The sequence below is a fragment of the Condylura cristata genome, unplaced genomic scaffold (genome assembly GCF_000260355.1).
Source record: "Condylura cristata isolate star-nosed mole 26May11 unplaced genomic scaffold, ConCri1.0 scaffold00004, whole genome shotgun sequence".
In the NCBI taxonomy this organism is placed as follows: Eukaryota; Metazoa; Chordata; class Mammalia; order Eulipotyphla; family Talpidae; genus Condylura; species Condylura cristata.
The window spans coordinates 56,887,053-56,914,553 of NW_004567105.1; the positions used below are offsets into that span (position 1 = coordinate 56,887,053).

General features: G+C 39.3%; 1 protein-coding gene across 5 annotated transcripts in view; it reads left to right on the top strand.

Moving 5' to 3' along the window:
* ERC2 (ELKS/RAB6-interacting/CAST family member 2) overlaps positions 1-27,501 on the top strand; it is a 782,253-nt gene that overhangs the window by 442,145 nt on the left and 312,607 nt on the right. For all 5 annotated transcript variants that reach the window (XR_001145038.1, XR_001145039.1, XR_001145040.1 and 2 more), the window contains one exon: positions 19,329-19,489. Coding sequence is in view for 2 of the 5 variants with exons in the window: in XM_012720433.1 (XP_012575887.1) it covers positions 19,329-19,489 (161 nt within the window). In the remaining 3 variants the exon portion in view is untranslated. The remainder of the gene's footprint in view (positions 1-19,328; positions 19,490-27,501) is intronic.

Genomic DNA, 27,501 nt, shown 5'->3' on the forward strand with positions numbered 1-27,501 from the left:
GAGAGGTCTGCCACGCCATGTGGTCACCTCCGGGGCAGGCGGGAATCAAACTCATGCAGAAGTGGCTTTAGCTTCTCAGTGCTGTGCTTTAACCCTCTGTGCCACCAGGGATGGCCCTATTTTTTTTCCTTTTTACAAAGCAAGTCTTTTTCCAATTTTTTTTTAATAGCAATATGTTTATGTTTAAATCATTTTGTGCCTTTTTCCATCTCAGTTGTAATCCCCATGGGCTTCTCATCACCAAATCACCCGTGTGCCATCACCATAGTCCCTTCCCTCCCCCCACTGTTTTTGATCCCACTCCCCATTCTACCCCCATTATTATGATTATTTTCTCACCTGGTCTGTTATATTCCTGCTATGAGTGAAACCATCCGGTATTTTCCCTTTTCTTTCTGGCTTATTTCACTAAGCATGATCTTTTCCAGCTCCATCCATCTTGCTGTGAAAGGCATGTCTTTATTTTTTTGGTTGTTGAGTAATATTCCATTGTGTATATGGACCACATCTTTTTAATCCAGGCATCCATTTTTGGGCTGTGTTCTTGTCTTTCCAGTTGTAAATAAAGCAGCCATATGCATGGGGGTGCAGATGTTTTTTTAAATCAGTGTTTCTGTGTCTTTTTGGTAGATACCTAGGAATGGGATTGTTGGAAGCTCCATTTTTAGCAGTTTGAGAAACCTCCAAAAAGTTTTTCATAATGGTTGTACTAGTTTGCATTCCCACCAGCAGTGCAGGAGAGTTCCTTTTTCTCCACATCCTCGCCAACATTTGTTGTTGCTAGTTGTTTTAATAGTTGCCATTCTCACTGGTATGAGGTGGTCCTCATTGTGGTTTTAATTTGCATCTCCCTTATTACAAGTGATGTTGAACATTTGTTCATATGCTTACACATACAAGTCTTAAGTAAAATGCAATCATAGAAAATACAGAGAAACTAAAAGAAGAAAATAGACTAGACCCCTCATTCTGGATTTCTTCAGTCTTTCAGGAGGCCAGTTTGTAGTTGTGTACTGGAAACATTAAAGATGTGTGTGCCTTTTGATCAAGCCAGCACCTTTCTTGTAATTTACCTTAAATAATAACTTGATCATGAGCAGAGAAAGTGTTCAGAAATAATTTTTGTATAGTTATTTATATAATTTGAAAACTTGGAAACAACCCCAAGGCCCATTAGGAGGGGATTAATATAGATTATACTGTGGCCATTAGAGAATGAACTAGATCAATATTTACTCATGGGGAAAACATTGATGGCATTTTGTTAAATTAAAAGGAAGGCCACAAAGCAGTATGTGTAGTATGATTGACATTAAAACATTGATGGAAGGAAGTTTGGAATGCTGTAAAAATGGTCATCAGTGAATCTGAGTCTTGGAATTGTGATTTTGTTTGTTTTTCTTTCTCTTATATTTTAAGAATTATAGATATATAAGCATGTGTTATTCAAACATTCACATCAAAGTATCAATAAAATTATTTTGGGTTTGGAAAATGAGAATTAGAACAAAATTCATGATAGCCAAGAAAATCACTTCTAGTTCTTTCTTCTAAAAAGCCTGCTTTGTTGTGTATAGAAACTGTATATATAATCTTGTTTCAGAAATCCAGAGTGTTTCTTTATTAATGACCATCAAGTTCTCATATAAAAATAAATATGCACTCACCTATTTTTACACATTAATATTTATGGGGAAGGATTAGTAGGCAATTGTTAAGATGTTAATTACTTATTAATAAATAATTATAAGTGCCTATTGATAGTTAACAATAAAATGAAGACATTTGAGCCACTCTGCAACTTAAATGCTTTTTTATTTCTTTTTGGCTTAATTCCTAAATTACTTTCAGTGTGCTAATGTTACCACAGAATTAATATTAAGTTTTCTAATAATAAACAATGATTTACTATCCGTTGGTGATCTTCATACTATCACTGTCTTTCTCACTACATGAATAATCATCCAATATCTTTGCAGGACTAAAATTTGGGGCTCTAGGATATCTTCTCTAGGATATCCAACCTCTCTCCTCCCCAGTGGGTACTATCAATTTTCAATAAACAGTACACACTGTGCCAACCCTTATCTAGTTTAAACCAGTTTGCAGCTCAAATGGGTTTCTAATGAGCTCTGACACCATCAATGAAGAGCATTATACAACCTTCCATGTTTAACTGTCAAGTAGATCACTTCAACAGAGGGGTGTCCAGTTGGATTCTGGCATTTTGGATATCTTTTTGTCCCTTTGATACTATATCCCTGCTGATAGAAGAGCCACTCCGTCTCCTGGCTATGGCTTATATAGAGCACCCACCATCAGTGGCTCCTATGACCTTTTAAGTTTGAGAGGAACAAGAGAGACCATTCAGCTAGAATTACCTGAACATTTGGTTGTATCTATATGAATGTGGCGTTATGACTTGTGATTTTTCTGCTTCCTGTCCCTAGAGGTGATTCTGTTTTGTGAGGCATTAGCAAAGAAACTCACCTCATTGAAGAAAAGGAATTTTAGTGTCTTGTATTTTTCCCTCCACATATGGGAACTTGAAATATCATTCATGCTCTGTGAAATTGAAGAAATTGGATATTTGGGGATGGAAATTGGTGGTCCTCCAAGCAATATGGGATCTAAAAGTGTTAAATCCTTTCATAAATAAACCTTGATTCAGACTGGAATGTCTTGGCTTGATCTTAAAGGTGATATTATAGGAGACATATAGCCGTTGACTGGCCTTAAAGATAATTATCTGCACATTCCAGCATTAGTCTGCCATCAGCAGAGCCTGGCTTGCCATGAAGTGAATGTTCTTTCTCTCGCAAGAATATTGCATTTAGATGGGCCTCTAACACAGGATGTTTATGAACTACACTCAACTCATGAACTATGACTACAAAAGAAATCTCTTAATACTGTCATACATTATCTTTCAAGCCTTCCAGATTTCCATACTTACATCTCAGCAATATGAGTATTTCTGATTGGACCATGTGCTGCTATCTTTGGATTGTGAGATCAGTATTTGTGATTGCTTTTTTAAATCTGTAAATTTAGTTCTCTTTTCAATCTGTTATGCTGTGTGTTAAACTCAGCTTTATCACTGGTGCAAGGGCATAAGAGTTTTTGAAAGAAATCGTGAAATATCTGTTTACCTGTGCAGTTTCATTGGGACAGAGGAAGTGAGGAGGAAGGGACAAAAGGACTCAGGGAATTGAGAGCAAGTTTCATGCTAGATTGTAAATTCCTTGCATACAAGGGCTGCCATCTCTACTACCTGGCACAGAGCCAGAATAATTTCTATTGCATTAATGAATGAATTTATAGAGTGTTTGAACCATGATAAATAGTCTGCCTTCAATCTTTTAGCAGGTGCTTTTCCAAGTTAGATTCCAGTCAATCTAGCCCATACCTCTCTGAGAAGGCCTTTTCCTAATGCTCATTATCTCCTTACCTTCTCTTCTGCCCCTTTTCTTTCCCTGTCTCCCAGAGCAATATTTTGCTTTCCAAACATTTGGCCTTTCTTGCCTCCCAACCCAGCCCAGACTGACTGATTCCATCCTAGGATGCTGTCTCCACCATCACTACTTAAAAAAAAAAAAAAAATCAACCTGTCCTTTAAAACAGGATCTTGCAGCTGGTAACCTGTGGTCCACAAATATATTTTGTGAATTCAGGTAGGTAGGCACCATTAAAAAAAAATCTTGGGCCCTCCTGGTGGCTCATAGGTTAAAGTGTAGCACTAAGAAGCTAAAGCCACTTTAGCATGAGTTTGACCCCCAACCTAGGAGGTGATCCACACGGTGCGGCAGACCTCTCCTGACCTGCCCGCTGCTCCCCTCAGCAGTGTGTTTCATCAATCTGCCTCTTCTGCCCCCCACTCTGTCTCTGGTGAAGCCTTTCATTGTGCCTGCATCTCTGGCCTACACCCCAGTTCTGTATGCATAAATAAATAAATAAATCTTTTTAAAAATCTTATTTTACAAAGAACTCTTTTTTTTAGGATATTTTTTAATTTATGCATACAGAACGGGGGTACTGACCAAAGGTGCAGGGGTGATCAGAGGCTTCACCAGGGACAGAGTGGTAGCAGAACAGGCAGATTGACAAAGTACACTGCTGAGGGGAGCAATGGGTGGATAAGGAGAGGTCTGCTGTATCATGTGGATCATCTCCGGGGCCAGGGATTGACCTCACACTGAGGTGGCTGCGGCCAGCTTACAGTGCTATGACCTAACCTTTGTGCCTCCAGGGAGGGCCACAAAGAATTTTTTATAGCTTTTCTTCTTTTGAGGAAAGGCCAGGTGGAACAGGTCTGGGGATTTTTGCTTGGGAAAATTAGTGACAAGTACATGTTTTCCTGCCTGCCCATCCTCACTCCTTGATGATAACTACTTTGTCTTGCCAGTGTTTGAGTTTGTGACCCTTGTCTTAAGATGTTGTTTAAATGCTATTGCCTTTGAGAAGTTTTTCCTTCCCTTGTCTTAGTTTTTCAAATGTCTCATCTTCTTGTTTTGAAAGGTAGACAAGAAACAAAGCATGGGAAAGGAGAAAGAACAGATTTTGCAAGGCTCAGGGAAGGGCCACAGCGGAATAGGTTATAGAGAGGAGAGAGCTGGATAACACCAGGTCCTGTTGGACCATGGGAAGGAGCTGGAGTTTTATAGAAAAGGCATTTGAAACACCATTGCCTCTTTTGAAACTGATGTTGGCATATTGGAAGTTCATGTGCAAGTTCCTTCATCTTCTCAAAGACAGTAAAAAAATAAAAAAGTGGTAATTTAACCTCAGTTACCATTGACAGTAAGAGCCTGTGTATTGCTGGGTGGGGACTGGAGAGATGTTGTATGTGCACACACACACACACACCCCACTACCACCACCACCACCACCACCACCACCACCACCACCACCACAAATCCAAAACATGAGCAATAGGATCGTGATTTTTCTTCTCTTATTCACATTGGAAATGGAAGCTGCTTATAGTAGATTAGGAGGCAGAAAGTTTTCTTTATATGCTTACCTTGCCTACTGAAGAGGTCAGGAGATCAGCTCCATTGCCAAATATAAGTCGAACCTTAGCAGGAATGAAGGTCAACACAGACTGGTTCCCAAATGGAGATGGGGGATTGTGTTCTTTGTAATGATGCTGTCTGTCTCTCTAAGTCAAAGTATAAGCTACCACGAGGCCTACAGTTTCTGTCCTCACTTGGTCATTGCGAATGTTGAAGTGTCCCCATGACCCCCCCCGTCAGAGACATGTCTACCAGGGGTTGGCTTCCTTCACTGTCAAGTGGAGTTATACTTTTTAGAATCATCTACATGAGAACATGTTCATGATGGTTTCTACAGCACTGGGAATTCCTGCTTTTTAGGGTTTGTTGTTCAGGCCTGCGAGAGCTGTAAAAGGAAGTTTTCTGGACATTAACTTTGTAGTAAAAAGGGTTAGAATGAGGTTGGTAATGGAAGAAACAATTTTGATGTAATAAAAATAGGATGGTTCAGAGCTGAAATGAAAGTTTCTTACTGTTTGGTATTCGGACAAAATTTAGTTTGGAAGTCACATCAGTGAATATTATATTTCTTCAGAATATCAGCTGTGTTTTCGATCAGGGGGCATCTTTATTTTGTCTAACTTGTACAGCAAACAGAAAAGCCATAGGTGGTTTCCGCTTAAAAAAAAGTTATTTATTTATTTATGCATATAAGAGCTGCGTGTAGGTCAGAGGGTGTGTATGTGTGCATGTGTGTGTGCGTGAGAGAGAGAGGATTCAGCAGAGACAGAGTAGGGAGCAGAACAGGCAGATGTACTGAAACACACTGCTGAGGGGAGCAGTGGGCGAGACAGGAGAGGTTGCTGCGTCATGTAGGTCACCTCCCTGGTGGGGGATTGAACTTGTGCTGCGTTTGCTGCCTGCAGTCGCACAGTACTGGGACCTAACCCGTGGCACCACCAGAGAGGCCCTCTCTCTCTCTTTTTTTTTTTTTTTTAAACTACAAGTACGCGAGCCATGAAGCCATGTTTTATAGTACCTCTTTTTGAACCTTTACAAAATTATTTTGGACAAGGGCAGACATTCTGTACCACCTAGTCCACACAACTCCTCCTTTTGCAGTGCTTACTTGCACGGGCACTTAATTTGTGACCATCCATTAGAACATTTCCCCATCACCTCTGAAACTGTCTCCTAGGCAAGGCTTTTAGAACCCAACTTTTTAAAACACAACACAGGATTATGGATTAATCGCAGGCAGAGAAGTCCCCAGGGGCAGAGCAGCCCAACGAGAAAGACTCTGCTCTTGGCAAGCCCCTTGCAACTCGCCCTCTGTTCCTGCCGCTGACCTAGTGGACGTAAGAGTGGATGTGTGTGAGTGTAGGCATGACTTCTGTGAAGATCAACATTTGTACACACTGGAGTCACCTTTTATACATAGTGCCACTGACATTAACCAGAGAAGTGGGCCTGACAGCCCGGGTCTGAAAGCCAGCGCAGGAGCGGCCAGCCCTGGGCGCGCCGTTTATCTGCAGGGATTCAGCGCAACGTTACACAGCCTAATTGTTTTTTGTTCAAAAGGAACTATTGCCCAGATAGAGGCGCCTCTAAGGTCTCTGAATGTGACCTATCAAAATGGGGTTTTATTTCCATATATGTCTAGTTGATAGTTGTTTGAAATACCATTGCTGCTTCTCCTCTTGGAAGCCCAGATACCATGACTTCCTTATAGCTAGTTAGAACAGCATTAATTCTTGATGAAAGAGAGGAAAGATAAGGAAAAACAAGCAAAGTAATTTAAATGTTTGATTATCATGAAAAGGAGTAAAGTCCCCATTGAAGAATCAGGTCCTGGAGGAGATATTCAATTAAAGAATCTAATGTTTTCATTTATGTTTATCTTGAGACTTGTATGAGTTATGTTTGCTTCAGGGTTCTATTTAATCAGTTTATATGGGTCTAGGCTATCGTCTAATATTTGTAATGAAAACAGCAAATTATTTTTCTCTTAACAAAGCAACTAGGAAAAAAAATGACTTCTTTTGAAAATAAAGTTCTAAGGCATAGATTGTAGAAAATGTCCCTTTGAAAAAAACATATGACATCACTTCTAATACATAATACAAATAGCTAGTGAGACCTGGCATTTAATATGAAAGCACAGCTGTAACATCTGACAGAGGACTTTTCATCACAATGCTGGAGATGAAGGATACTTTGAAAAACAAAGTGTCACACATTAAAATTTGAGTAATTTTTGTTTCTGTTCAGATGAACAGTTCACGCTCCCATGTATCAGGATAACCAGAAAAAATGGAAGTTGCCACTCATAAGCATGACAATTATTCTGGGCAGGGTGTGTACTTTGTTTTTATAGGAGTGTACTGGATTTCACCCTCACCATCCACCCACCTACTCTCCGCCTCCTCTCTTGGGACCAGTATACAGGCCTGAGCAGGGCGAGGGCCACAGTATCCCTCAGAGTCTGGTGAGAAGCAGAGTCATGGTCCTGGGAGCCCAGTGTCACAACCCCACTCTCTGTTCAGCCAGGCAGCTTGCAAGAACAGTCTTATTTTCTGGAGTGCAAGGAGGATGTTGAAAGCACAGATGAAAGTTCAGATTGAAAGACAGCAGAATTTAGCAAATCTGCTGCTGTGAACAGGTAGATTCTTATTCTGTGGAGATGGGAGCGAAGTGGATAAACCCTCCATGCAGCTGGAGAGCTAAGCTAGGTTGGTCCGTCTGTCTGATGTGGCATCTGTCATGCTCATCACCACTTGCTTTGTAATTGGAAGGAGTGACTGGGTGGGCGTCTTTGTTCGAACTCCTCTCTTTATGAAGCAACTTTTCCCAGTGCTCACCAATTAAGAACTATTTTTTTTTCCATGTATCAGTAGTCACTCTGAGAGGAGGGAGCCAAGTCGCTGTGGGGGATGCTGTGCCCCAGGGACACATTTGGGAGGATTTCCCTCTCCTGAAGCCACAGGGTCAACATAAAGCCCCTATAAAATGTTTTAAGTATAGGAGAAATTGAAGCGGAAGATTTCATTCTGGCACTCATGTCTGGTTTTCACTTTCCTCCCACTGAGCAACTAACCAAGCCAGCAATCTGGAGGATGTATTTAGTTTGAGGATAATGAAGCTTTACTGTGATATTTTACTAACCTGGATTATCATTATAAGGGAACCAATATCTGCCAGTAGCCTTCATGCATTATTCATTGGTAGCTGTTGTTGCACATGGCACTTAAAACTGCGCGCGCACGTGTGTGTGTGTGATGATGATGATGATTTGTTTGTTTTATAAAGAGGACCACGATTGAGACATTTTATCCCTTGATTTTAAGGAAGTTGATATCACGTCCTGATTCAATAGGATTCAAGCAATTGATTTAAATGTGGATAGTTTTACCTGGTTGTCCTTGAAATTGGAAAGCACTTTCATAGTGAATATTCTCTGCTGATATCCTTATGACTTTTGGGGAACGGTTCTCCCCCAAGAGGATGGGTGTGCTGTATGCTCCGGCATTTACCGTGAGGGTCCTGTTCCCTGCAGAAGTGGTTGCTTATGTGATGCATGCTTTAAAAAATTTAACTTCTCTTTTTAGACATTTGTAGACTTGTATGCAGCTTTAAGATGTAACAGAGATCTGTGAACACTTTATCCATTTTTCCCCTGTGGTAACATCTTGTAAAATCACAATACAGGGTATTCACATGATACAGACACAAGATGCAGAGCAATGCCATCAAGAATCATTGATTTGTCAATTTATAACCCAAACTAAGGGCTTTGCTTGCTGTTGACTGGCTCGTGGGCCAGAGTTTCCTCCTAAATCCTCTCAGTATAGAACCCTCTAACATGTCATCACATTTGTACTCACAGTCAGACTTGTACTCAACAGTCAGACTTACGTCCTGGCAAAGAGTAAGCCATCTGCAATTCTTGGATTAATCTCTTAGCGTTTCTGAGTTTGAGCTTTTCATCCATTAGATGCTCAGCTTCTTTGCAGTATGTGAAGATAAAATGGGACGTAGGAAATCATATTATTGAACTCAAAGTTAAAAATTATCTTTCTGTAGTGTTGCACCTTCTCTTTTCTTTACCCCCACAACTTCCTTCTAAAAAAATCTGTTGAGTATATACTGTGTTTGAGAAAATGCTGGATCCTGTGGAGGACACAGGGATACATTAGATTCTAGGTCATCAAAAGAATAGAGTGACTACCTATTGCTCAAGATAAATGGAATTGTGATACACATATCTTGAGAGAATCATGGTAGGGCACAGAGTCAGGCTTTATTTGAAATATGTCATCATCAGAAGATATCTCCTGTAGAACCAAGTCAGCAAGAAAATTCAGAGTAAAAGAGGCTTCCTTCTTTTCACTACTTGGAATTGCCTCCGAACTGATCCTTGTTTCATAAGAAAACACATCTATTTTGAAAACACTGCTCTGATTTGTTGAGTGGGAATGTGCATAGACTTTGTTAAAAGAGATGGTAGTGTAGCATGGACAAATCATTCTGATATTCTAGGGCCTAACAACATATTTTGAGTGCTGCAGAAGAAAATGATAACAGCAGGAACTTTGAAAATGCCAAGATCAAAAACAAAACAAACAAGCAAACAACCATCCTGGACTTATAAGGCTCAAAGGAACTTTATTAACCAAAAGGTGAAATGAGCGACGTACAAGTGCATTATGGGGCAGGGTGAAGGTGGCAAGAATGCCTGTTGACAGCTCTGGAGTCACTAACACTCAAGCCCTCCCTGGTGAACTCAGATTACAATCAACATAAATCTAAGTGAGTGTCAGGGGCAACGCAGCCACGCCTTGAAGTGCAGCCTGTCTAGAGGTCATTTTGGCTATGGGTGGCTGCTCCCTGCTCTGGAGTTCTGCTCTACTACTCTTTTTTGGAGGGATGCTCTATCAGCCACAAATGTTTTCTACGAGAGCAGAAGTGCTTTCTATGTGGACTTTACTCAGCTGAAAATCAAAAAAATATATTCCTTTTGACTTCAAGAATTTGTACTTATTTCCCAGTAATAAGTACAAAGAATACAAGAGTAATTGAATCTCTAAGCCAAACTTGTGAATATTTTGATTCATTTTGTTCCAGTCTTTTTATCTATGAATTTACATTAAAAAATCCACACATAGTTGGGATCTAAGTTGCATTTACTATTTAGTCTTTGCTCAGTTAAAATTTCATGAATATTTTTTCTTTAAATGAAATCTACTTAGTGTTTGATGTCTGACCAAGAGCTCAGTTGAATACCCTTAATTTATTTTCTAATTTCTTTGCAACATACTTGTTGTAATTTATAAAACTCAGTTATGTCAGTGACCATGTACACATGTGTATGTATGTGTATATATACATGTGTATACACATATGTAGATAGATACTTTTTACATTCATAATTTCATCTTATATTTATAGCTACTCTATGATAACATGTTTATTATTATTATTGTATCCTTAGAATAAATTTCTATGGGCACATCCCTTATTATATCCTTAGAAGGAACCACTGGGTCAAATGGTAAGTCATGATTTATAGTGAATTTAAATAAAATTTAAGGATTTTCCCTGATGTGTTCCAAAAAAGTAAACTTTCCAAAAGCATTGAAATATTTTCTAAACATTACCTGTGAAGAGTAAAATTGTAAAACTTACGTAGTTTAGTCCTTTCCAGTATAGTAGCTACTAAACACATGGCTATTTAAATGAACATTTTTACTAATTATGATTAAGTTATGTTAACATTTAGTTCCTCAGTTGTCACTTTTCCGCCTCTCCAGCCACGTGTCATTTGTGACATGTGGATTGGATTGGTGCTGTGTCAACCATTGTAGCAAATTCCACTGGAAAGTACTCCAATTTCTACGTGAATTCTTTTATGAATGTATCTGGAACTTACACATACATACTTTGCATATGATTAATTTGGTTTGTTATAGATTTTGTAATAAATATGTTACCCTTCAATTAAAGATGAAAAATATTCTTTCTGAAAGTATAGCAAAATAGGAAATTTGGTGCTTTCTCTTGCTTAGACATTCTCTAATAGGCTGGAACCTAAATGTCTTTGTTTAAATGAATAATACTGTTGGTCATGATTACTGGTTACTGCATCCTTCACTTGTGCCAAGCATATAACTAGTAACTTGGGTATTTTCACAGGAACACTGGGAGGTGCCATCAGTATCCACATTTTACAGGGAAGGAAACTGATATCCATAGAGCTCAAGTAACTGTTCCAGGGTCATGCAGCCAGAATGTGAGTAGGTCCTGATTGGGCCCTAAGCCCTTTGGCTTCAGAGTCCACACTCCTCACCACCCCCATGCCACTTCTCAAGATTCTTTGAGACTCTGTCAGGGGAAAGACCAGCCCTCTGCCATGCATCAGGCCTGCACACACAAAGAAAGAATGCTTCTTACCTGCTCAAGGTGTGCCCTGTCAGACGCACACAGAAACATAACGACAGGCCTTTTTCTCGAGGAGATTCCGCTGAGCCCAGTCTGGTCTACAATGAAAAGTGCTCAAGGGCATTTTGGAAAAACTGCACCATAACCATTTGATTTAATGAAAGTTGTTACATCAGATGTATGTATTCCATGCACTTCTTCTCCCTCTGTTTTTTACTATGGTATGAAGTTTTGTTCGCCCTGGGAAGAGAATAGGGTCAAAGAGAATTTAAAATGGAGTCAAATTTGAAGGTCTTAAACCTAAAGCACTTGATAGGGATTTTTGTTGGCAGCTTAAGGCTCAGAGATGGCACATTTCAATAAGCTCCTAGCTGCTTAAACATCAGCAAGGAGTAAACAAATCCCCAATATAGTTTTGAGGTGGCCAGGTCCTGGCAGGAAGCAGCCTGGGGATTTTCAGTTTCAACCTTTTCCAAAAGGTGTCACTCTAAGGCAGCAGTGGGGAGGTGGGAAGGAAGGAGGCCCAGATAAAATGTCAGATAAAAGTAATTGGAAAAATAAGATTAGTAGCCCTTGTTTTCACAGATCAGTCAGCCCATAGTATCACTGCTTGAACAGTGGCTGCTGTTGAGGAGGGAGGGGTTCAGCGTTTATCATCACCTTCTGATCGAAGGGCGACCTTCTCTGTGCTCCGAGCAGAGCTGGGCCAAGTTCCAGTTATTCCCATAGGGCCAATTCACATTCCAATTTTGCTGTAACCTGGGATACAAGGATTTCATTGGCTCTGTGTTTGGTACAAACTAAAAGCTGCTATCCTTTTGCACTCAGGACAGAGTGAGGATAGAAAGCCAGAGTGGATAGTGAAGATAAAGGCAGAAGAGTTGATTTTTTTTTTTAGTTGTTTAAAGCTATTGAAAAATCCTAAATCTAAAATGTTAAAAATTCTATATCATTAACATAAAATAGACACTGACATACCATGTGTTTTATCAAAATATTTGAAAGTCAGTTCTTGCCAAGCACACTTCTTGAAAAGCATAGGCCGTGGCCATGTGCAGGAAGACACAAGGGGACCAAGAGCGGGGCTCTTGACAGATAATTGGTTTTCAAATATTTAGTTAAACAACACAGATGCATATGTAAGTCTAAGTCGTCACTTAGTTAAGGTCTTAAACAGGTTTTTTATGTTACTGTTATAAGGCTCCACATCTCACTTTAAAAGTTCCGACAGTTTCTCCACAGCCTATTAAGTCCCAGCCTCTTCAGAGCCAGCTGATGACCTCTTTGAGTAGACAGCTACGAATTATTCAAAATTGAACAGGCATGGTAGCTTCTCCATGACTAAGAGAATTTTATGATCTGCCACATAAAATGACTTATAAAATAGCAAGGGCCCACCATTATCTAGGAATTTATTTATTATTGGTGAGGCCAAACAAACATTGTTTGGAAAAAGAAATTATAATTGTGTTGCATGGAAGTAACACTAAGCCAGCATACTTTAACATGTAACTTTAGCTTTTAGATACAGAGTCATAATTTCAGTCTTGCCATCCTGGTGATCTTTTGGAAACTATTTTCAGTGGGAAATCCTTGAATATTATTAGAAGACTTTGAGGTTACAGTGGCTTCTGTTTTCATCATGGATGGCATTTTAAATATTAAAAACTCTCTAAAACCATTATTTTTTAAAGATTTATTTATTTGTTCATACAGAACTGGGGTACAGGCCAGAGGCTCAGGGGCAGCAAGAAGCTTCACCAGAGACAGAGTGGGGAGCAGAACAGGCAGGTCTATGAAGTACACTGCTGAGGGGAGCAGCGGGCGGGTCAGGAGAGGTCTGCCACGCCATGTGGTCACCTCCGGTACAAGTGGGAATCGAACTCATGTGGAAGTGGCTTTAGCTTCTCAGTGCTGTGCTTTAACCCGCTGCACCACCAGGGAGGGCCTCTAAAACCATTTTTTAAGGAAATATTATTGTTTGGTGAATTACCAATAGACATTCTTTTAAAAGAAGCAATGTCGTGCTTTATCAAGATGAGCAGTTTGCTTCCTGCTGGCCTTTTCAGCAGCATTTATTGGCTCCAAATTGTGATTCTCCAAACAGTAATTTCCTCGAGCTCAGACTTCATGTCCTCTCCTCTGCACCCAGCATGGGCTGCCAACCTTCACATTCTCCCTCCTTCTCTTCAGTGGGCTTTAGTGCTTTTCAGAGATGTGCCTGATTGTGGGTAAGTGTGGTTGGTTGAGGGTAGGTGACAGGAAGTATATTGTGTCTTTCTGAAATTCATGGGCTCCTGGAAGCTGCTGAGGTAGCAGTGAGTGTAACTGACTGATTCCCTTCATATCCATGGCAATGAGAAGGTGGTGGGAACCAACAGAAAGCAAGATTTAAAGGGTGTTTAGTGATGATGGTGATCATTGATGGGGTAGGATAATATCAACTTCAGACTTGTACTTCATCCATTATTGCACTAAGTGAGTCAAAGGAGGGCATTTCCAATCACCTCTTTGCATTCCCCTTCCTCCCATTCTACAGGTATTTATTGAGTGTAGACACTAAGTGCCTTACCAGGTGCTGAAAGGACTTGCAAAGAGGATGGAGATGTGGTTCCTGCCCTCAGGGAATTACAATCCGATTGTAGTAACTAAACATACACAGGAGATAGTTGTGCAAAAGTGAAGTGTTGTTCAGTTAGGTGGCAAAAAATCGGGTGTACAGTTAGAACCAGAGACACTTGGGTGGGTGGCGGGAGCATGGCCAGGTGCCCCTGCAGGGACAGTGGTAGCTGCCGTGCACCAGATACTCCAGAGTGGCCAGCAGGGAAGGCTGGATACTTTATTATCTCCTGTTAATCTCATGCCAATCTTGTGCAGTAGCTTCTGTCTTCTTTCCATTTTATAGGAGAGGACCTGCAGGGTTAGAGAGAGGTCAATGATGTCTAAGGCTCTCAGATTTAACTGCACTTTGGAATCACTTCGAAGTCATCCGCATCTTTAATCAAGTGTCAGACTCCCACTGTCAAACATTTTGTTAATTGGTGTGACCATAGCATCAGGACATGAAAAACTTTCCTAAGCATTCTAATATGCAACAGAGTTCAGGAAGCATTGGGTTAGGGTTACCTAACATCACAGATACCATGCTTCCTGAGCCAGGTCTGCGGCTTTCAGAGCTCCAGCTTTTTAACCACCGTGCCCTGTGAGGAAGGCCAGAGCTCCATGACAGACCTTGAGGGATGGGCAATTTCAGTAATTGGAGGGGTCAGCATAGGGCGAATCAGGGATGTGTCTGCTTGTGTTTAAGTGTGGTTGGTTGAAGGTAGGTGACAGCAAGTACAAAATCTTGAATTCAATAATAAGCAACCATAAAATGGGTTGGTTATTTACCAGGCACTGTATTAATAAGAGATGACACTTTTATAGCACCAAAAGCTAGACCTTGCTTTTAGGGTATCACACATATTAACTCATTGAATCTTCACAAAAGCTCTTTGAGCTAAGTTCTGTTGTTAACACTAGCCACCCCACCCCTCTCCAGCCCAAACATACACACACTTTACAAGTGAGGAGCCTAAGACTCAGAAAACTTGCATAACTCACTCAGAGTGACACAGATAGTAAGTGTTGGCTAGCTACTGAATTCTGTTGCTAACATTCTGTGCTGAGCTACCTCTTCTGTTAAGAGTGTACTAAGTGCTTTATATTTGCCAGCCCTTGCACTGAGAGCTTTACATTCTTTGCTCCATTTAATACTTGCAATATCTCTTATGAGAGGTACTGTTATTACAGATGAGAAAACTGGTATCCCAAGGCGAACCAGAAATTAGTGCACCTTGGTTTCATAACCCATGATTTAAAATAATTCAATATTTTTTGAATCTCAAATTTTGTACTGTATAAAGAGCAATGCAAGTAGAACAGATCCTATTGGATGTAGGATCTCTGATCTCTGCTGATTCATGATCTTCCTCCCATCCACTGGTCTGTTTACCAGCTTTGGTGGAGTACCTGGTGCTCTAGTTTGTAAATCATCAGGCATCTCTAGGGATGTGAGATCCAGGACAGTGATGTTTTAATAAATATTGATGATTTAGTCACATTTTGCCATCAGTACCAAGAAAAGTTGTGACAATAAGCCCTGTGGGACATCTTGAAGTCCAGATCCATCACATTCATTTTGAAGGCTCATTCAAGGACACAGAATAGCTGAGAAAAATTAAAAGGAAGTCCACTCTTCTATTTGTGTCTTCAGAAAACGTTGAAATGACTCCAGGAAACCCCACTTGCCTCGTCTCCTTTGTTTCTTCCTCCTAATCACCTTATTCTGCTCTCAAGACATGTGAAAACCTCTCTCCATTCTCAAGCTCAAGACTCATTCTTTCTCTTTGCTCTCTCTCTTCTTTTTTTGTGGTTTAACTTTTTTAATTAATTTTTTTATTTTACAACAGTTTATTTTTACATCATTTTGTACATTTTTTCCCCCATCTCACTTGTAATACCCGCGGGTTTCCCATCACTATGTGCCATCATCAAAATTCCATGCGCTTCCCTCCCCCCGCCCCCGTTTTTGATCCCAAAATGTCTCTGGTATATGGTGCTCTCTCTCTTCTTTTTACTACTTTTACTACATAGCTCATCATGGTCTGCCCTAAACCTTTGCACAGATCTTCACAAGTCCACTTTACTACCTATTTGCTAATCCATTTCCTAAACTTTAGTAATAGATCTGATGAAGACATATGCTCTGTTGGGGAAGGAGCTGATTTGGCAAGACATGTCCTCTTTTCAGAGGAGTAGAGATGAAGGCTAGGAACACAAATAGATGCACACAAACATATACACACGCAATTATTTTCAGCCCCGTCATAAATGTGGGAGGAGAAGAAAGGGGCCTGAGCTGGTAGCATCCAAAGAAATGACAGAAGCAAATAATTCACTCAAGAATGTTTTCAAAATAGAATATAGGACTTGGGGATCAATGGAAAATAAAAAAGGAAGAAGCAGGAAGAGCCACTTTTGGATCCAAGGTCTTGAGCATGAGTGACTAATGTAAGGGTAATGGACCCAAATGGTGGGTGTGTGTGGTAAGTAGGAAGGGTGAAGATAGGTTGGGATTTGGTTTAGGCATGGTTCATGAGTTGGGTTTTGATTTTTTTGGTTCTAAACTGATATTAAGACACACTCAAGGAAGTGGTCAGGAGATGGGTATGTGCCAAAGAGGTTAAGTAAGAGGAGACAAAAGTTGCAGAAGTATCTTCATAAGGGAGAGCTATGGGTAAATCTCTTAATCCTCCTTTTGAGGATTAAGACTCTGATTGAGGAAAATGTCAGAGAAGAAGGACCAAGTCATGGAGTGCTGAGGATCAAGAACTTGCAAAAGATAAAAAGGAAGTAGGTCTCTAAGGAGACCTTCAGAGGGCCCAAGGGAAAAGTTGGTTTTTAGGAAAATGAGGCTGGATACAGCCCTATTTGCGCATTAAAACTGAGGTTCTAAGAGACTATTTAATAAAAAAGATGAAGCTAAAAACTTTCACACAATCTTATATAGTATTTCAATAACACATACATACTGAGAGAGAGAAAAACTAAATGGTTATAATAACTATCTCCAGGTAGTGGGATTTCATAGGAATATTATGATCCACCCTTAATGGTCACCAGACCAGGGGAAGCATTTCTTGGTTTTATTGCTTCCTTTCCTTTGGCAGCAAAGGGAACTGTTTGAAGGACTCTAGAATGTTACTGTAGTATCATGGGCATTATCTAGAAAACTAAAATTTCATGAATCAAGTGATTATTTGCACAGAGTTATAGAGAGTAGCATGGTTGTGCTAAGACTAGAATGGTGTAGCTCAGGTCAGTGACCCTGGTGGCCTCAAAGTCGGGGGCTCCCTGGTCAGGACACCTGAATTAAAAAGAATAAAAGATCTTAGCCTGGGAAGGTATTTTGAGACTGTTTCCAAGGTGACGATAATAGCAGTCTCACTCCATATTAGGAATTATTGATGTTTCAAGCCAATGGCCATCCCCATAAGTAAGAAGTATGGATTACAGGTTTCTCCATGTGGTTATTGCTGAAAATCCTGGAACAACCTGCAAGTCATTATTCGAATGTGGAATTGTTAAAGTCAGGTTAATATGAAACTAGTTGCTGCTTGCTAAGAAGTCAGGTTGCAGATGAACTTAGAATTTGGAGACCTATTTAAGTAGCTCTGTCTATAGATTGCAGGCAGGTCAGCTTCAGCTAGTGAGAGATTCAGTGGGTCAGAATCCTGAATACTCTTCTCTGGGATCAATAGTATATTTGAAAGAAAGAATAATTATGAAGGGAAACAGGTTGTGAGGACACAGGACATCCCACATGGAGAGCTAGGCCCATAGCTTCTGACTAGAAATTTGGCATCCCCAGACTTCTGATCCTTTTTACCTTTAAAAAATAAAAAGGAGGATGGTTAGTAGAAAAACTTTGTTTCAGTCTTACCAAGTACTGGGTTGTAGAGGCTTCAAGTAATCATTCTATGTACTTATATGAGAAATTACAAGTCCATCATTGCTGTTTAGATTGTATTTCCAAAGTTGATGAATAATGCCAAAAATGTTTTGCAATGAAATAGATGTCAGTCTGTGACTTTCATAGATACGTTGTTCTGTACATTCCTTGCTTTAAAAAAATGATTTTGGTTTTAGCTTTGATTTATATTACATGATCATCAAGTTTCCTGTCTTTATCAGGAAGAAATGAAGGTTTTCTCAATATTAAAATCCTGTCACTTACCTCGGCTATGAACTATAATGCTTATTCTGAGTAAATTCCATGTAAAAGTGTAGAAATTATGTAGAAAGTCTTTATGAATTGGAACTTAACATGTCATTGACACATTTTGAAGGTTGTTCTGTTGACTTTGGTGATGGATAATCCTATTCTGCCAAGTTTAGCTTAAAGGGGTGGCTCAGAAACCCAAATATCGACTCTGGAATCTAGAAACTTCCTGGAACCATGGTTTTAAGTAAGCAGAGTAGATGCAGCTCCATCTGTGCAAGGATGGCATTTCACCAGCTTGCTCCATGGAAGTTTCTAGAACAGAACCATAAACACCAGTCCTCTTTGTTGTGTGTTGGCTTTTAAAATCCCCCAATGGTTTGGGGAGGATAAATCCATGGCTACCCACCCCTCAGCCCAGTCCAATTTTTTGGAACCTGCCTGAAAACCCTGGATATTTGATAGTCTGGCTTATTTCTATGGTGTATTAGCACCCTATAAAAGTTACATGTCATTTATTTCAAGTTTAGAACCCTCTCAAACTTCAGGGGCAAACCAAACTTGAACCTTTTGTGGCTGGAATTCTGTTTACTTTTGGCCAAATCTTGCTTCCTGAATTTGAGGCAGGGAGGGGAGGGAGATGGGTCTCCTGAGGCCTTTGGACATCAAATCACTTTTGCCAAATAAGACTTTGATAGTTTAAAACATGAATGGATCTGAAACACATAGATTAACTTCCTGTCAGAGTGCTCTGAAGCCTACACAAAAAACCATATTGTGCCAGCCAAAATGCACTTTAAGTAGCCTTCTGCTGACTGTGAAGCAATATGTGAGATTTTTGCCAAACACAGGTTGAAATTGGGTCAACTTACCCTCCATTTCTAATAAATATATTAAAGAGTTTCTTTAGCAGTTATTTGAAAAATTGAATGAGAACATTGGAGAAATTTGGACATTTCTTGTTGTGAAATATTTCTTTCTAACCAGTGACACAGAATGTATGGGCTGCAAGATACAGTGTCCAGTTTGAGGCCAGCTTCGATTCATTTAGTCTGTTGTCTGTACTCCAGCTAGCAAGGAGTGTCCTGTGATTGAAAAAGGAATAACATAATCTTGCTCTGTGTGTCTTCTAGATAGAGGAACTGATGAACGCATTGGAGAAGACCAGACAGGAGCTAGATGCCACCAAAGCACGCCTCGCATCCACACAGCAGTCCCTAGCTGAAAAGGAAGCTCACTTGGCCAACCTCCGGATGGAAAGGAGAAAACAGCTCGAGGAGATCCTGGAGATGAAGTGAGTACCTATATTTCCTAGTCTCTCACTTTAACCTCTCTTTAAGGATGGGAAAGATGGAAGACTAGCAAACGTGAAACGTGCTTGAAGAAAGAATAATTTAGCTTAACTCTTGACTAGTCATTTCCTGGACTACACTTCTTATTTTAAAAATTATAGCTGTATGTCTCAATGTGCACATTTTCATATCTGTTAGGTGGGTATGTAGGTAAGTAGGTAAGTATATAGATACATAGATTCGACAGATAAAGAGATTAGGTAGATAGATTAGATGATAGATAGCTAAATGGATGGATGATAAATAGATAAACAGGTAAGTAGACATATAGATAATAGTAGATAGATTGATAGTTGATAGATGACAGACAGACAGATAGATAGATAGATAGATAGATAGATAGATAGATAGATAGATAGATAGATAGATTATTATAGATAGACAGGTAGATAGATGATAGTTAGACAGATAGATAGATAGATGTCTCAAGCCCTAGATTATGTTCATCTGTGTTTTGTGGGTGATGTGTGTGAATGCTGTTCTTGGTCATGTGGCAAAGGTCTGAACTGGCCAAGAAACCAAGGCCTTGTTAAGTACAAAGGTAATTTGAGCTCTGCTCAGAGTTAAGTGGAAAATTTTCTGAGGAGGTTTTTCCTAATTGTGACTATAACTTTGCTAATTATATTCTTTTCACTTGTGTACAATGCCTGGCTTGTGTTGACTTTCATAGACTCTCAAGGTTGGCATTTCTTTGTTTAGAAAGCAGAGCTCTGATTTGTTGGGCTGATAAAAGCAAACTTGGAAATCCCTCACCCCCCATCTGGGCCAGGGTAGGTAATGAAGGGGACTGGAACCAATCTCCTCCTTTGATTTAATCAACATAGTACAGCTGTGTGCTGGGTGGGAAATTGTTCCTGTGGGCGTATGACACACCCATCTCCACCTAGATCTTATTTCATTTTCACAATGAAATAATATCATCATGAAAGAACATCAGAAAGAAAATTACTCAAAGGTTTTAGAAATAATCAATTGTTATGAATGTATTTCTGAAGAAGTAGGCAAGAAGCAACATCTCCTTATAAGTTTAAAATGAAATAGTCACTAAGATATAATTTAAAATCCAACTTCCCTCCACAATAAGGGGAAGCACATATAATTACGGCATCTTAAGCTTGTAACATAGACTTTGAAATTGGTGGCTAGGTATGGAAGAATGACCTTATCCTGACCCCATAAACCTTACACATGGTTAACATTAAGCCCAGAAAGCTTAGATCATGGAAAATATTGAATGAAATATTTGGAAGGATTTAATAATGAGGACAAAACTTTTATTCCATGTCAACTACTTCAGTTTCTTCAAGACCAAAGGATAAGTAGTTTTTTAACAAAAAATTCTCATTTTTCCTAATAAAAGAAGATATATTAAAAACAGATATTATTATCGTCAGTGTAAAGGGGAGGGAACTGAGACTCAGAGAGACTTCAAGTAATTTGCTTAAGGCCATCTGACCAGAATTAAAACTCAAATCTTCTACCTCAGGCTCCTTTTCTACGACCTCATTTTCTCATGGAGTTTGTGTGAACTCCTCCAGGTCTGATACTTCTCCCTGTTTGTGTCCCTGAGTAACCACCCTTCTGAGAACAGGGCTGGCATAGGATAAGCACTCAGTAATTGTTGAATGAGTGACTACATTGAATGCTGGAGACTAGATTTTATGTAGCTATAAAGAAAAGTATTTCAGGGTCCTGTGACACTTTTGCCTGGGTCAATAACTTACTCACAACACCAGACATAGCTTCTGTCAGCCTTAATTCTTTTCCATTCATCTTTTCCACCTCTGCCTCCTCACAAGCTATGTGTCAAGTTCAGCTTAGTTTCCCTCATTGTTCTCCAGCTGTTCCCAAGTTAACTCTACACCTCCAGCAATGATTTATTATGCCATTATAAGGAAACTTTCATTACTTCCTGTTTATAGAAAGAGCATATACTTTCAACATTTTGAGGGAACAAGTAATGCGAAGCCTGTTAGTTTTGGAGTTGTCAGACATGGGTTGGAATCTTGCTGCTTCCACTTGGTGGCTGGGTCACTTGAGGGAAGTGACCTTAATGGTGCTCACCCTCTGGTTTCCTCCTGTGATGACTTTTGTGGGGTGGTTGTGAGGAGAGACACTCAGAGGAGGGCTTGGCACACAGAAAATGATACATATCTGAAAATGGCATGATTGGCCAAGGAAAATATGTCATTTGTTTAGGATACTTTGTGAAAAGTATCATTTATCTAAAGTTTGGATTATTTTTCTAAAACATATAAACCTTTTCTATGTGTATGTTTTACCACTTAATTTCATGATTTCAGATAGCACCTAACTAAGACTTCTTTTGGTGAATTGCCACATTATTGCTAAAGTGCTTAATCTGCTGCCACTGCAAAATAAATACAAAATTCCTCTGTTAATACCTTTGGTAAAAGTAACAAAACCCTGCTTCATTAAACCCAATATAGGCCCTATTCACTATTTAACCGGCTCAGAAGCTGCACTTCAGGCCTCCTTCCGGAGAACACAGGTACAGGATAATTACATTGACTGAGCATCCCAACCAAATTTATCAGCCTTTTGGACTATTCAAGTTTGATTGATGGTGATTTTTTTTTTTTTAAACCAAGCTGACATAAGTTAGTAGGGATAGTCAGATGGGGATGCCCTTTTCAGTAAGTGCCAAGCATTGTTAGCTTTCTTTCAACTGGCAGCCATCATGCAAGCAATTTTAGGTCAAGTTGCTCAGTTTCCAAACCCTGGTGAGAAGGGGATAGCTCTGTGAATTTAGGGGAAAGATTGGTAGGGCTGTGAATCAAGAGAAAGGAGATGTGACCTCTTAATTTGCCTCTGACATAAAAGGTGGTGACTGGCTGTCTCAGTTTTTAATTCAATGGCATGGAGTTGATCATACCCGTCCTCCTTACTGTACAGATTTGTTGTAGAGACTGGGATTTAAAATAAAGAGTACTGAAATGAAATGAAATGAATATAAACCGGCATATGTGAAAGTGCTTTGAAACATAAAAAGGGCCTTTTGAAATGAGAGGTGATGTCTGTTAAATTCGTTGCTAAATCAAATGGCTCAAAGCTTGAGAATTGCAAAGCAGCTGGGTCCAGCCTCCTCGCCTGAAGCCAGACTCTCACCACGTAATTATTAATAAGGAATTTACCAGCCCCTGGTGCACACCACCCCATCGGAAGTCATGGGCTCAGGAGCTGATGGTTCCTGTTCCACAGCTCTTGCAGGGAGATCATCCATCCTTATATGGAGCTGAAATAGTTTTCTCTATAATCTTCCCACTTGTCTTGTTTTTGTTCCAGAAGACCACAGATTTCTCCTGAGCCCTATCCACAGGACAGACAGACTTTTACATGTTTGTTCAGGTATTATTGTTTATTTTAGAAAAAAAATGAAGTGTAGATAAACAAAATTAAAAACAGAACCATATGTGGTCCTACATGGATATTTTGTAAGTCCTGCTTCGTTTGATTACAGAATGGCAAACACCCTTCTATGTCACAAACAAAAATTATAGTATTTTTATTGTTGATTATCCTGTAGATTCATTCCTTCATTGGACATTTATCTGGTCATTGACTGACCACTATCTGGCCAATATTTTGCTGATAGAAAGTTTCATAAACATCCTGCTGCTTTATCTTGTTAATTTATTTTTCCAGTTATTGTAGCTGGATATGCAGTTACAAGAAATAACAGAGCGAAATATCTTGTCCACTTGACTTCCTCTTTAGTAACATCTTGCATCATTATGGCACAATGTCTCAACAGGAGATTGATGATGGTATAATTCACCAACTTTATACTGATTCCTTTGGCTTTACGTGCACTCATTTGTGTGTTTTAAGTTATGTGCAGTTGTATCACATGTATAGACTTGTGTAACCACCATCACTGTCACTATATAGCCACTGTTCCATTGTCACAAAGATCCTGCTACCTCTCAAGAGCCACAATTTAACAGTCCAGCTGTTTCATTTTTAACCTGAATTTTGTTTTGTGTTATATCATTTGATCTAAACTGGCCTGTATTTCCTCCTCACCTTACTCAAGGAGGGAAGGTATAAATACCATTATTTTAAATGTAGACTGATTTTAGTATGAGAAGGTTGTTAGCTTCATTGAATTTAAAGATTTCTCATGAATTGGTTTTATTTTACTTGTACTGGAATTCCCTTTTAATATTGCACATCTAGAACCTGTCATGTGGTCAGACTTCAGGGAATACTGGGTAAAGAGTGAATTAGTTAAAAAAAAAACCTCATAAGTATTCCTTGAGCACTGATATGTGGCAGATATTTTTGTAGGGGAACATAAAGAAAAATCCCTGACCTTATAAAGCTGGCATTTAAGTAAAAAAAGTGAAGGAAACAAATAAATAAGCAAATAAATGGATAGATGACTAAAGTAGCTTATTGTGTGAATCCTACTTAGAAAGCTGTTTCCAAAGATAAGAATGCTTATGGTTATTTGGGGTAAAAATGGGACATGGAAAATGTGATATACCTTTTTATAATGGTCTGAAAATCCTTTTAAGAGGCCAAGCCAAAGAAGTTCTTAAAGTGTAATTCATATAGCATCCTTCCCTAACACTTCCTTTTTTTCAGTTTGATCTTCTTTGTTTTTCTTACTTACTATCAGTTCTCTTTCCCATACTAGACTGAATTAACAGTTTCCAACCATGTATTTTTCATAGAAGAACATAATATTCACCTTTGCTTGTGAATACTTTTACTTAAAAGAACTTAAACCTCTTGCTAAAACATTTTTAATGGGTCCTCTTTGTAACATTTGCTCCTATTTAACAGAAGTTTTATTAAAATAATATTAAGAACATCATTCTATATGTTTGACTTTATTAATACCAGTTAATAAGCTTACATTCCAGTAACCAAAGCTCAATTATTTAATTTGTGGCAGGTGAATTTGATATCTATGGCTAAAAGGAATAGAAGGCCCAGAGATACCATACTTAAAATCTATCTGTATTCATTTGCTTGGACAATTTAAACTAGCATAGTAATTTAATAGGCAGACAGGCAGGCTAACTGGTATTTTCCATTTAGTATTAAATACTGAATGAATAAGGGTTTTAAGAACTGGCTAATAATTACATAATTTGAAGTGTATATTTTCTACTTTTTGTGGTGGTTTCTTGTGTTTATGTTATGTAAAGGTTTTCAGGGGATCTCTATGTTTTATACTCCTCTCATGATATTGTGAAATCCAGCTTAATTTACTGGGTATTGTTGCATTTTAGGCATCTTCTCCAGATAGCCCCCAAGCCTTTGTATATACTGAGTTATTTTAGGAAGTTTACAGTGAGGTAAGACAGCAGCTTATTCCAGAGTATTATCCCTTTGGCCTCTTTGATCTAGGATTCTCTTTGAGAGAGCCACTCATTAGGTAAGTAGCCATCAAAGGAGAGAGAGGGTGCAGAAAATGATAAAATCAATTTATTCTTTACTTCATGCCAACATGAGAAAAGACAAATCACATTTTTTTAGGGAGGAATCCTAAGTGCCTAGCAATTTGGACAGGATAAATGGAGCCTGGGAGAGAAGTTTTGAAGGCAGTCATTACTTAAAATTGATAAACTTGGTTGCAACAGGGCTACAGCATCTTCCAGAGATGTTATGTGAACTGAATGAGATTAGACACTTATGAGGAAGAGATTTTAAGCTATAAAAAAGCCACAAGTGTATAATGTTATATTAAATATTAGTATATAGGGAAACCTATTGCCACAAGACATATCTTCAAATTCCAATTCAAAGAATTATTTTCTTTCACAACCATGCAGTTCTTTCTCTAACCAGTGATTTGTTTAGGGAATCCTCTGCACGTCCATACTATGGTGATGTGTCTTAGAATATCCTGCTCTGTTAACTTTTCACCACCTGTTCAGTTCTGAATAGTAATTGAGTTGCCTAGCACAATGATGAAGCCTGTTGCAGTTCTAAGTTACCTAAGTTACCTCTGAGGACTGGTGGCAGAGAAAGGGGGTACAAATGTCATGAAAAACTGCTTATTCAGCATTGATTTTCATTTGAGTTTCAGGCAGTAACATAAAGACATCCTTTTCTTGCCATGCGTGATCTCTCTTTCCCTCTTTTTAACCCTGAAGTTGATGGATTAGAAGCATTAACAGGACAGGTTATAATGCAAATCTTAGCATGTTTGTAAAACTTAAATACAAACAATAACTTTAGGGTAGTGGAATGATGTAGTCATCTTCAGATGCAAGAACAGAACCTCACATTACAGAATCTTGTACATACAGCTCTGTCCTCACCGGGGTCACATACTCTATCTTGTTGCTTTGCAGCTCACAGCTTATGGCTTCCCCTCCATGACGTCAGATGTTTGCCTCAGTTTCAGCCATTCTCTCCACATTTTAACCAGCAAAAAGGGGAAAGGAGCCTCCTAGCTCATTATCTCACACATACCACCCATGGATAGCTGAGTCATTTGACAGTTCATTCAATAAATATTTGTTGAGCACCCACTCCATGTAAGTACACCTTAGGTACAGACCTAAGCACTGTTCAAAGTGACCAGAAAGGACCAACTTACATTATAAGTAGGTTCACGAACTAGGGGGTAGTAGGAGACCTGTGTTTTTAAGTCACGTGTTAATACTTAACTGCAAGGCAGCCAGGGAAATAGAGATTTTTTTTTTTTCTGGCTGAATCTATGCCCAGCTAACATCACAGAACAGCAGTATTAAAGAGGGAGGAAATGGGTGTGGGGGCAATGTCTTTTAAATTACTGAAGACTTTTCCATTTTCCAAAATGTCAACTGATATTTATCTCATTGAGGATTTAAGAACAACTAAACCTGTAAAGCTCATTCCTCTAACAGATGTTTCCTGGTATGCATGTGTGTCCAGGATGGATCTAAGTTCATCTCTGGGCACCATGGTTGAAGGGCCATAGAGGAGTTCTGTTGTGAATAAGACATTGAGGGATACCTAAAACTCTTGTTGTGCCTGGGATTGCTGATGGGTGGGGGTAGTTGGGTCTAGAGGAGACCAACAGGCAGATGTTTCCTTCAGGTGTTTAAAAGGTGGTATATGAGCAAAGAAGTGGACTTGATTTATGCATCCTCAGGAGATTGTGCTAGAGTTGGGGTACAAACCTTCCCTCAATACTTTGTAGAACTTTGTAGCAGCAGTAGGGATGCAGTACCCTTTTAGGTTAATTCCTGAGATGTTTTCCTCCTGTGGAGGAAAATCATCACCTATTCTGGAACTATGGAGGGAATTCCCAACCCCAGCAAGGGAACAGAAGGTGATCTCTCTAATTTCTACTGATGTGGAATTCTAGCAATCATTCCACTAAAGAAGTGAACTGGACCATATTTGCTGTATAAGAGATGCTGGGATTATCTTTGTTTCTTCATTTGAAGAGCTCAACTTGTATGTATAAATATTTTCACAAGCTAAAAATGACTGCTTGGTTTAGTATGAGGCTCTCTCTAATAGGTCCTCAATAGAATTTCCTTGTAATTGGGTCCTCCCTGGGGGTGCAGCATTACAAAGCTGGCCTGGGCCACTTCAGTGTAAGTTGCATCCCCCATCCCTGGCCAGAGTTCCATCCCCAGCCAGGCAGGTGATCCACATGGTGCAGCAGACCCTTCTTGTCTCGCCCGCTGCTCCCCTTAGCAGTGTAACTCATCTATCTGCCTGTTCTTCTCTCCCCACTTTGGTGAATTCTCTCACCACCCCAGCACCTCTGGCCTATGACCCAGATCTGTATGCATAAGTAAAAAAAAAAAAAATTTCCTTTAAATTTCCTGCATTGTATATATTTTTCATAAAACTCTTTGGACATAAAACAGACAAGGTAAGCAGAGATGTGCTTCATAAATTATTTAGGGAAAGATCAGTAATTAAATTGCATGTCTTGTAGAATCACTCTCCCTGCAAAAATTTAAAATCTGGGAAT